This window comes from Dromaius novaehollandiae, chromosome 25 (assembly GCF_036370855.1).
Source record: "Dromaius novaehollandiae isolate bDroNov1 chromosome 25, bDroNov1.hap1, whole genome shotgun sequence".
In the NCBI taxonomy this organism is placed as follows: Eukaryota; Metazoa; Chordata; class Aves; order Casuariiformes; family Dromaiidae; genus Dromaius; species Dromaius novaehollandiae.
This window is the reverse complement of record NC_088122.1, coordinates 2,707,860-2,720,038: the sequence shown is the minus strand read 5'-3', so window position 1 is coordinate 2,720,038 and position 12,179 is coordinate 2,707,860. Positions and strand designations below refer to the sequence as shown.

Genomic DNA, 12,179 nt, shown 5'->3' with positions numbered 1-12,179 from the left:
AGCTCTTTCTGCCTTTTTTATTCTTAATTACACAAAAGCTCTAAAAAAACGAGGAACTAGTATAAAAAAAATACAAAGTGACCAGAAGTTCAGTAGTGCTAAATGCTACATAGAATTCTTTATGACAGAAAATAGAGTGTATTTATAAATATCTACAAAACCTGAGCTAAATTTTAGAACAATTTTAGAAAATAATACATACTAAGATTTAGATCCCTCTCACCGGGTACGTTTAACTTGTTAAGTCGAGATAAGATACTATTTTTTTTGTTAATATAAGCAATAATTAATGTTGTCTTGTTTTCCAAGACAAATACATAGCCCACTATGCAAAGCACAGGCCTGCTTATATCTGGGTAACTTTTTTGTGCTTTTGAGCATTATTAAAAATACAGTATCGATAAATATAGGAAACCTTTCACTTCCCTCAGAAGAAACCTTCAAGTTCTTCAGTACCACCTGCTGAACATCAGATTACTTGAGCAAAGTCCCAGGGGAGCTGTACTAAACCTTGAACATAGGAACTTCATAGGCTATGAATATATTCCTGGAGAGAAAAAAACCCTGGAGAGTAGCTAAAGAGCTTTTCTTAGTTGATCTTCCTCAGCCTAAAAAGAATCCTAAACTAGGTAAGGGAAAAAGATACTGATTTTTGAAATCTTTACATGTAATACAGGTATGTTGAAGCTTTGATGGATGCCTGTATCTATACTTGCTACTTCTACAGCTCCTTTTCCTTGTCATTCTGTTTTTATTCACTGATTCATTAATTGTCCTTCAATTTTCCTTAAATCATTATCTTGAAAAAACACAGTAGAACATTTAGTCAGAAAAACCAGCATAGCAGATGTGTCTTGGACCAAATAAGGACCAGTTTAAAACTGAGAAACATGAGAAAGATCTTGAAGGCTTCGGTTCAAAAAGAAGAGAGAGAAAAAGGAGGAAAGTGATTTATAAAGAGCAGAACACACATAAGCCTGAGATTCAGCCTTAGATATATCTTCAACGACATAATCTCATGGTTGTCATCCCCACTCATGACCATAGTTTTAGAGAAGGGAAAGATATGGATCTCAAGGGTTTTCTAATCCATGCCACATGACGAGTGTTTGCCTCTACTCACCAGATAGTAATAACCACAGACAGCAGACAGCTGTGAACACAAGTACCTGCTAATATAGTCATCAGGTCATAGCTGCCATCAAGATTTCAAAACAACAAACGCCAACTCTAAAAAAAGAAATAAAAATCTTTCACTTCACAGGCAGCCAGCAACAAGCAGGTCTGGAATTACAAGGTTCCACTAAGCACTACACGAAGATTGCCTCCAAAGCCTTTCTATGAGGGCAGCTAACCTGGTGTACACATCCCACTTACAGTTTTTGCAGGTACATCTGAAGGTCCTCTGATCCAACTTTCACCAAAAGGCAAACAAAGGCTATGTCTAAAGTGCTTCAGCAAGAAGTGAGACCGGATGCACAGCTGCTCATTTATCTGGACAAAACACAGACACATGGGCAAGAAGGGAACTGTGGCACACTTTGGCCATGTCCCGATCAGCTAGGACACCCTGCAATGCCCTGATGGATCACACAACGCTTGCATGTCACACAGCTCCTAATGAATGTTGGCTGCTGAAAAGCACTGAACCAGGAGCAGTCCCCCGGCAGATTTTGCTAGTGTCCCCTATCAACAGCTACTTTGGGAAATCAGACAGGTCTTAGTTTATCCCTGCAAAAATATTAACTAGCGCTTTTTCGTAGGGCGTCGATGACAATTAAAGCTTTTTTACTAGATCTCTATTGTAACCAAATAACAAAACTTAAGCAAGCCACAGAAGTACTTTTCAATATTGAAATGCTCCATCCTCCCAACAACAAAACCCGCCGAACAGTTACACTAAAAGGAACATGACCTGGGAATAGAAAGGCAAAGTATGGAATTGTCTGGTAGTAGCTGGCATTTATTCATCTTTCAGCAAGATCTTTATCTCATACTTGTTTTTTAATTAAGCAGACCAATGAGAAAGGTAAGAAACAACGGAAGTTTCTTGTCTGTTGTTTGTTTTCTGAGCAGTGTTCCCATTTCTAAAACACACTTGTATCTCTTGCTAGCATCGCCGTGTATTACTATGTAATTTCTCATGCTTTAAGTAACCACTGAAGATTGCTTTAGTGTGGAAGGAAGGGAGGAGTATAACTGCATAAGCACATGAGGCTCATTTGCTTTTAAAAAAACCTGCTTTGTTTCCTCCTTAGTCTATTTTATCATAACAACATTTGCTTTTGGTAGAGCAGCGGAACCTGAAGAATACTGTCTCTCTCACTAAGAGGGAGAAGTACACATTTAAACAAATTTTTGAAAAGACTAATAAAAGGCTGAGTGCACACATCTAAACTAAAAACAACCTACTAAAGCTAAATGTTCTCCAAAATTCTTCAGTATGTACAAAAGAGGGAATGAAAGGAGACATAAATCCAAAACCCCCATGTAGGTCAGTCTATCCTGTGGCACGTATTCCCCATTTTTGCTGCTGGTGTTGCACTGTATCTGCCAGGAATAATCATGTTTCGAGCAACAGAAAGAAACCACATGAAAGAAATAATATAGGTATATTTAGTATTTGTTTGACTCATTCAACTTTACAGAGCCTCTTTACAGACTGAATTATTTTATGCAGACTTTTCCTAAAAAGATGGTCACTTAGATACTTCCCTGAAAACCAAATAATGAAAGAAAAATAACAGCCTTCTCAATGGCAAAGAAGATTACCTTCCACTGTTGCATTTCTGCTTCTTTCACTTGTGTCCTATTGGTTGATATTTATTTGTCAAAGTTATATAATATATCTACTTTAACTTATTAAAGGCTGTCTAGTATCTCAATAATGGAATATATTTATACAAAGCATGCAGGGAACCGACTGCTTTGAGAACCTTCCTATAATCCTAGGCCATTTTCTGGTCAGTTTTCATCAATACTCACCTACATAGAACCTCATCAACTAATTTCAAGGTTTGAAACCTTAATGAGATCCTCAGGAAATGTGTGCAATAGAAAGCACTTTTCATGTTGCCCAAGGAGCTCTAGCATAACTGGTTTGCAAAACAAGACAGATTAACAATATCTGTTATAAACAGGATGGGTGCAGGGTGCATGTTTTGCTCCAAAATGCAACAGCAGAAAGACAGGCGATCCACATTTGTAGACAGAGAGGCTTTAATATTGGATCTGTTCCTTTGTATTATGCTTGCTAACATTGTCAGTGGATACCAGAAAATTCTAGATGTTGACCCACACATCTCCTGGGCAAATTATGTGCCTATTTGTAGAATCCATCTCTCTCTCTCTCCTTTTTTTTTTTTTTTTTTTTTTTGAGAGCTAGCTAAACGTTCACCACTAACGTTAACCGAACTATACCACAGTTGTTAAAAGTAGACTTGAAACCAACAGCTTTAAAGTGGCTTCAGTTCTTGAAACAGTTTCACTGGTATCTGAATGTTTTGAGAATCAACTCTTAGGAGGGAAAAGAACCCGAAGCTGAATCCCTGTTAAAAAGAGACCTTATTTTCCAATTCAGGAGATAGATACATCTTTAAGAATCTCCAAAAGTAATGGATCTGAAGCAGAAACAAACTATGTATTCAGAAAATGTTTTAGATTTAATTAACACAGCAACGCATCAAGAACGGTCTTACCATGACAGATCAGGACAGGTCTATCTAGCCCTGCACCCTGTTCTTGTTAGTGTCTAGTAGCAGATGTCTAAGGAAAAACATCAAAACAACGCAAGGGTATAGCAATGCTTCAGATTACCTTCCAGACCTTCAGCAACATACACTCCAGGGACTTCCTGAACCAGAGAGAGTACTCTGGCTTTTGATAACCCCAATAGCTTTTTCTTCTAAGATCATCTAGGGTTTTTTTTTTTTTTTTTGGGGGGGGGGGGGGTTAAGCCCATTTGAATTTTTGGCATTCATCATATTCTCTGGCAAAAAATCCTAAGTCTAGTACACTGTATAAAAAAGTACCCTTTTTGTTTACTTTGAAGCTGCCTTTACTAATTTCACTTCATGCCTACTTGGAAGGGACAGAACAACCGATCCCCATTTCTCCCTGCCACAAGTGATTTTTACAGATATGTCATATCCCTCCTTAATCATCTTTTTTCCAGGCTAAAGAGTTCCAGTATGTTTTATTGGCAATTTATGTCATTTACTGATAATCTCAGACTTCCCTCCACTGATGAAACATAAGATAATGAGATAAAAGACTGACAGCTAGAACATATAGTAAACTGGGGGAAACTGGTTATTAAAAAAAGAAAACCTCCTTACCACTGGGTGGCTTGGGCCGTGGAGGGACATTTTTCTTCGGTGGTAATGCTGGTGTGTCTGATTTACTTTTGAAAGGGTCATCCGAGAAACCCACTCCTCCAAAGGAGGAGGTGAAGGGATCTGATGCTACTGACTACAAGAGAAAAAAGAAAAGAAATAAGCACATTGCGGAATATTTGTGGTTTCATGAAAGCTAAAAGGCAACTCAAGCAAAAGCAAAAACTCCAAAAAATAAGGACAAAGATTTACAGAATTATGTCAGTGATGTGACAGGCTAACACCCACTGCCAGAGGTGCCAGAATTTCATTAACATTCAGAAGTATTTATGCTCTTACATCATGTTAAGTACTTCTAGAGCTTCTACTCCTACAGAAAAACTGGTGAGAAAAATAAAAGGAAGTAAAACTCTATCTTTTATTATTTGGCAATGAATGGTCATACTACAATGTAGCCTTCATTCTATGATAAACAGAACTGTGAAACAAAAGTAGCAATTAGGAAAACACGGCAGACTGCAGAATGGACAGCTTTTTTTTTTCCAAACTTTTCCCAAGTCACACATGCCTATTTGTCTTCTTTTTCTAAAAGCTCAGGGAAAGCTCCAAATATATATTTTAACATGTTTCCTGTATTTAGCTGGCTCTTGTGAAGGACTCTCCTAATGATTAAAAAAGGCACTAAAAATTATGCCATGCAGAGTAATTTATCATCCTGAAATAAAAGGAGTTTTGAAGGCAAAGCTCAAGCTCAAAGTCAGACTTTTGCTAAAACTTCTAATTGAAGCAAAAAATCACCAATATTGGTAAAGACTATTGCCACCTAGTGGAGAGGGGGAAAAAAAACCCCAAACCAGCAAGTAAAATTAGAAAATATTACAGGAAGACTGTTCAGCCAAAGCGATACTATAATCTATCTTCTAGTTAACATTTTCCATACGATATTCAAGTATCATTGTAGGGCTAAGTGTAGAAGGTTGGGCAGCTGACCTTTACTGTAAATTCCAAAGCCCATCTTAGAAAACTAATGACAGACTGAGAATATCCAGATGAGTAGATAGGGTATTTCAAGTACAATTAAGCCCTTAAATACTTGGTTTGTATCAAGAAACTAAGAAAACAGCAATTCTGTTAAGAGCTGCAAAAATGTCAAGAGAGAAATTTTCCCATCCTTCTCTGGTTCCCTGTACTCAGGGAGAAGTGAGAACAAGTCAGGATACCATGAGAGATGTAGTTACAAAGAAGTAGACTTTAGGACTTAGAGGAAGGTTGGACACTGAAGTATCTCTCATACAACTACTTTTGCTTATGACAAATAAAAACTAGAATTTATTTGCTTTGCTCCTCTGATATTTGAAAATGTGTATGAAAAGCTGATTCCCCCCTCCTGAATCTACTGGTTTTGGTAAGACCTATTAAAACTTACTAAAAATCTGCTGGACCTGAGATGGATAGAAAGTGCTTTGCTAAATATCTGGTGAGACCATGACTGTAATAAAAATATCAGACATGGGTTGTCACCTGAAAAATTACAGTCTTTTACTTTTGACATCTGACATTTGACATTTACCTTTGACATCTGACTGAAGTCTGCAAATCCCTCACTGCTACTGAAAGCACCACTTCCAAAGGGATCTAATGTTCCAAATGGATCTGAAAAAGACAGAAAAAAACATTTTATTTAAAATAATACCTAAGAATTATGAAGAACCACCTATTGCCAATAAAGTGTAACACCAGGCAGATGATTAAAAACTACCTCTATTTTGCCCTGGCACGCAAATTTAAGAGAGAATTCTGCAAAACAATAGTTTTTCTACTACTAGCTTGGAAAAAAAAACCAGTGAAGTATATGGTGTAGGAGGTTTATTCTTCATAATAAGATCACAATGATGATATTTTTCTACCAGTTTACAATACGCTTTCTTTATTCTGAACTTCAACAACTGATTCTTCTTTCATAAAGAGATACCCACTTATTCATCTTTGCCACAAAAATTATTCCTCTTACCTGGGCCTTTTGAAGAGATACTGGAAGACGTAAAAGGATCGCTGCTTTCAAAAGGGTCAGGCTAAATAAGAAGAACAGATATCTAGTTACTGTTCTGCTGCATTGTGCACTTGTCTTTTTATGCGTATCAAAATCCCTTGCTTTAGGACAAATTATTTCCAGTTTCAGACCACTCTACTCAGTGGACATGTAATAGGATAAAGTCAACCGAACATACAAAATATGTATTATTAGTGCATTTGGTTATTGATAGCAAAGAATGAATACAACCAACTATCTACAAATAAAAACAGATTCAAGTGAAAAGAATATCACAGTGAAATACAGCCGATACTAGTTACCAAGGCAAAGTAAGGAATCACACCCACAAGTTTTCAGTTTTTAATCAACAGAGACTGAATATTCAAGTTAGGCATTTACATCATTAATAACTCAAAGATACTGTATACCCAAAACTTTTCTTTAAACAGAAGGTGTTTATAGTTGCTATTCAGCTTGGAAAGTCTGCCCTCACCTAAATGTACACCTATACTGCAAGACTTAAACTGACCTCCCACTGACTGATACTAGTATACTGTGCTAACACCTCGGTGGCAACAGTCAATAAATTCCATAAGAATGAGGGAAGGATTTGTTACAAAGAAAAACAAAGAAACAAAAAATAATCCTAAAATACATGTAAGTACAGCTTAAGAACTGTGAGCATACATTTGACAGATGTGTTCAGTGCAGTTCTTCCACTGTGTTGACTCAATTTTCTCTTGGTGGCTTAGTAATCCTTTAGCCACATCAGTTCCTCAATCTGATTCACTATGAGACCGCACAAATAGAAACACCAAATGGAATGGAGGTAACGGCATGAATGAGTGGATGTCGATGGGCTGAAATTGCCACTGGGGGGGGGAGGGCAGGGGGAAATCCATCTAACTGCATCTTTCATAGTGAACATACATCTTTAGAATGGAACTGGAAAGTACGGCTGATCACCTTAGTAATCCATACGTAATTTTAAGAATAAAATTAGTTGCATCAATTAGAAAAAAGGTACTTAGTGATATTTCTTTCGTTTTAGCTTTCAAACAATGAAATTGCAAATAGCAGAAATTCTATTATGTGCATATTTAAAAATTACTGACCTTTGAGGGTAAAGTGGGGGGTTTTGTGAATGGATCTGAGGTAAATGGGTCACTCTTCACCTGCTTCTTGAAGAAATCCTCAGGGGCTGAAGTACGAAATGGGTCACTTTCCTTAAATGGATCGCCTCCAAATGGATCTAGAAGGAGTATTAAAAGGTAAATAATATGTAACACTTTATAAGTTAAGCAACAAAAAATGTGCATAAGGAACCATTCTACATTTGACCTTGTTCTCACTGAAGTATTTGTTCTTAAAATAAATAAATAAATAATATTGATAAACTACTAGAAACCTCTTTAAACAGGGTATTAACTAACTTGCAACAGGTATATGCTTATATTAAGTAAATGACAAGGTTAAGGACTTCACCTAATAAAGTTACATGCGTATTTTTGAACATACTGATCCTGAATGCACACACTGTCAGATTACTAAACTCCGTAATGCAAATCAAAAATCTGAAGCCAAGGAAACTTTGAAACACATCTTTGTGTTTGGCTACAAATTGTGCATCTCCTCTATCCTGTCATCAGAAGGGCTATTACCTGCTGGAGCAGGTGGTTGTTCTGCAAAAGGATCATGCTGGAATGGGTCACCTACGCAGAACAGAAAACATTATTTGTTTCATCCACTGTTTAGCAAGATGATAAAAGTTTGTGAAAATATCATTTATTGAACAACTGGTCTTCAAAGTTTTAGGTAAGTCATTGGTCACTTACTGCCTTTGAAAGGGTCTGCTCCTTTAAATGGATCAGATTTGAAAGGATCTTCTGATTGGAATGGGTCTGTATGCAGTTCTTGTGCATTATTGGTAAACATCAAGGCTTTATTCTTAAATGGATCATCCTAAAAATAAAGAGGAGAAACATTACAGCAACTTGCCACAATCAAAATGCTAAATTATCCATTCAGCAGAAGTTCTACAGTATCTTGTTCCTGTTTAACAATCTTAAAAAGGTCCTCCTAAAAAACTTTCTGAATAAGTAGCTTCTAGGCAGAAGTAAAACACAGAGCAGAAAGAAATACATAACCTGAGGCCACAGAACATCAAGAAGTACGTACAGACCACAATGAAAGATTAAACTGTTCCTGATACGAACATATTTGGTCCTCAAAAATGGGGTGGGGGAAGGGAAATAAAACCACTATCTTTTTGTTTTTTTTTTTTTTTTAAACAGATCAACTTCAGGTGAGAAAGATCTTTGAAAGAAAAGGATCTAAAAATCCTTTTTTTAGACTATAAATACAAGAAATTACTACTGAGAAGTCATAACCAAGAAACCAAGATTGCTTCTTGTTAACTCATTAATGAGCTCACAGCTCCAAGCAGTGATTTCACGTTACAGAGCACTATGTGGCAATACCACTATGTGGCAGGAAGAGTGGCACCCTCGGTCAAGGCAGTTTCCCAACACTTTGATGATACAGAGGCTGTCAGCAGAGACCAACCTACAGCTTTGTCAAATTACAAAACAAGCCAGGGTGAATAAGTAGCAAACTAGAACTACGTAACTTTACCACATTCATTTGGTTATATCTCATATCCCTGTCTTTCATCTGTTTGGAGTATCTTCCCTCAACTCAGTTCTTGCCACTGTAGCCATTTATGCACAGAGACCCTGTACAACAGAGCTCCATTTAAAATTAAAGCCTTTCAACTCTAATATAACAAATATTTAATACCAACCACCCTACTGATACTGCCTCCAGCTCAAGAAAGAGAAAGGATTTCTGTCCTCCCTTCACAGGGCATAAAAGAAGAAGTTTTCATTAACACTTCTCAAAACAGCAAAAAAAAAAAGGGAAGAGGAAGGAAGAATTAAGAAACAGGAAAGGGACACAGAGCTTTAAAAAGTTTACTATGAACATACACTGGAGTTTTCTTCCAGTAAATGATACTTAGGTTTTACATGCAAGAGAAACATTCTGGAAATTTCCACTGGAAATTAAACATAACACTAGCCATGCAAGTACAAAAACTAAGTGCTCAAGAGAGTTTTAAGACCACATCTCAATGACAGCATTATTGTTCTTAGTTTACGCTCTTCTTTCTTGTGTGCATTTTGTTTATACACAGAAAGCGTAAAGCAAGGCACAAAGGCGGCGTGCCTTCTGAATACTTATTAATATACTATACACGTATTTTTTCTTCCATACTAAACCTAAAGTGTACTTACAAGGACTCTGGAAAACACCTCTCCTAACAAGGAGGCATCAAGTAGATGTGCAAGTAGAAGCAAGTAAGTATGCAACTTTTATCTTTAAATTGAAGAAATAGGCATAACAATGTAAAAAAACTAGAGTTTAAGTTATTAAATATCCAAATCAAACAACAGATACCCAAAAGAAACTGATGGGAAAAATCTTTAAGAATCTGAAGTATCTTATAAATCAGGAAAAACACAGAATTAAAGAAAACATAATAAATGAGATAAATGATGCTGGAACTATCTTAGGAGAAGACAAGTATCTATGTATTATTCCGGGGAGGGAATGTGTTTTTCTACTAAAATGTGTAATACACATAGCTCATTGCAAAGCAGAAATTTTTATAGCTTGTTTTGGAAATGAGAAAGACACACATGATTAAAGGGAAGTTTACAGCAAGGGAAGTTGTTACCTTGGTAAACTGGAGAACTTGCAAGAAAAAAAAAAAACCACTAGATTTTAAAATAAAGTCATACCTACTTTTTCAGATTAAAGATTTGACAAGCTACAAATCAAGGGTGAACATTACCTCTCTTTTTTTTGCCTACATAATTACAGTTTGCTTTCATATCTGTACCGCTAAAGTTACCTAGGCAAGCCCTTTGTAGCACAAAACCTAACTGAAAGCCTAAAAATCAGTTTTCCATCAGCATTAAAATCTTTGCCTGGCCTAGCACCAGAGACTGGATGCAGGCATCGTAGTACTTGTTAATGTCACAAAAGCCAACTAAACAAATAACTTAATTTCTGATTAGGTTTAACTTACAAACCTAAATATTGCCAAAAAACACTGAATAACAGTATAAAATTTTTACCATAGCTCCATAATTGCTTCTTTCCGTCTGTGCAAGGCCTTCACTTATGTCTGCTAGATTCGTCAGGCTACCACCGTGAATCCCATTGAGAGCTTCATTATATTGTTCTATACTCTTATTGACTTCTTGATGACTCTCTTGAAGTTGAGAAAGTTTACTTCTTGCCTAAGCAGAGAAAAACATTTGGTATGTTACTCTTTCAATAACAGTCATTCTCATACAACAGAAGCATGCAGCTATTACTGAATTGGTTACTTCGCATATTCAATATGTAGAGAATCGTTTCATCTAAGGTTAGATATAGTTGCAGACAATTGTGTTTTTCCAGAGCTAGATTTTTCCTGACTCAAACCGATAATTAACATAGTGAGCACCAGTCAAAAAGGCCTATTTTACGTACCAATACTTTTCTCTTCTGAAAAGTCACCTTTCTAGCTGGTGTTCAACTCTTAGGCTTTTTAAAGGAGCAAAAAACAATATATAAACTACAAGGAATACCTGATTTATTTCTTCCTGTGTTGATTTTAAAGATTTAATTATTGTTTCAAGTTGCACCTTTCCAGCCTGGATACTCTGCTCTAGCTGAGTCTCTTCTTGCTGGAGGCGATTCAGCTCTGCTTTTGCTCTATTAAGATCATCTTCCTGCGTTTTTAAATCTGATTCCTGAGATTGAATCTGCATTTTCAGTGAGGAAATCTGAAACAAAAAGTTACAAAACAATGCCGAAAACAGTGTGAAATTTGAGATAGATGTAATTTTTAATATTATATTAATTTATCATAAATAATAAAGTACAAGCAAGTTTTCAACAGCTAAGGAAGATAAAAATAACTTAATTTGAAGAATTATATGCTTCTTAGTATGTAACACAGAATCCTTGGTAAAAGCAGGTAGGATGTTTTATAAAAACAAGAAATTATTAATATTCTAAATGACAGAAATACCTGATAATAAACACTAATAATAAAGGTAATTAAAAAGATTTTCTTCAGTGGTTACCTTGCAACTTTCAGAACTTGGCTCCTTTTCCCCCCAAATATTTATCAAGTATTATAAAGCTGATTTTAACTCTGATAAGAGTTAAATTTACATGATTACATAAGATGCTACTTATCCCACTCTCTCACATGACCTTTTACACTGAATTTCTACCTGAAGATAAAATGCTAGTATGAAGGGACCGCTGAAGACCTTCTGGTTCAACAGCCCCCTCACAGTCTACGACCACTATGAAAGGTATTTAGGTTAGCAAAATCCTTTCTGGGACCTCCAGAAACTGCTATTTATGGTAAAAATGAATAAACAAAACAAGCTCATTTATGGAATGAACAGAACTTCCTTCAGCTAAAGATAAAATATTTTCAAGCATCTCCAGAATTAACGTACACTCACCACCTGTGTTTCTTCCTGGCATTTCTGCCTTACATCACTCAGCATATCTTTCAGTTTGGCTTTCTGCTGGTCCATTTCATCCAGGCGGTCCTGGGCATCTTGTTTCTGAGTCTCTAGCTCCTGCAAGTTACTTGTCTCCCTATCTAAATCATTTTGCAGTTCCTGAGGAAAATTCCACAGTTTGACAGTTACATTTAGCTGTTGCCCTTATAAGGGTGATCAATCACAGACGGACAGGTTGGCAAACGCCAAAAGATTCCCTATGTCATACAGGCTATTCCA

The 12,179-nt window shown here is 36.4% G+C and overlaps 1 protein-coding gene across 9 annotated transcripts in view; it reads right to left on the bottom strand.

Annotated features, from left to right (window-relative positions):
• Positions 1 to 12,179, bottom strand: part of EPS15L1 (epidermal growth factor receptor pathway substrate 15 like 1) — a 46,274-nt gene that overhangs the window by 18,308 nt on the left and 15,787 nt on the right. For 5 of the 9 annotated variants that reach the window (XM_064497379.1, XM_064497386.1, XM_064497382.1 and 2 more), the window contains 9 exons: positions 11,892 to 12,059; positions 11,004 to 11,201; positions 10,506 to 10,670; positions 8,202 to 8,328; positions 8,028 to 8,078; positions 7,482 to 7,618; positions 6,346 to 6,406; positions 5,905 to 5,987; positions 4,338 to 4,470 (listed from right to left, as the gene is read on the bottom strand). In XM_064497379.1, the coding sequence (XP_064353449.1) occupies positions 4,338 to 4,470; positions 5,905 to 5,987; positions 6,346 to 6,406; positions 7,482 to 7,618; positions 8,028 to 8,078; positions 8,202 to 8,328; positions 10,506 to 10,670; positions 11,004 to 11,201; positions 11,892 to 12,059 (1,123 nt within the window). The remainder of the gene's footprint in view (positions 1 to 4,337; positions 4,471 to 5,904; positions 5,988 to 6,345; positions 6,407 to 7,481; positions 7,619 to 8,027; positions 8,079 to 8,201; positions 8,329 to 10,505; positions 10,671 to 11,003; positions 11,202 to 11,891; positions 12,060 to 12,179) is intronic. The other 4 variants (XM_064497380.1, XM_064497384.1, XM_064497381.1 and 1 more) reach the window with 3 other exon arrangements.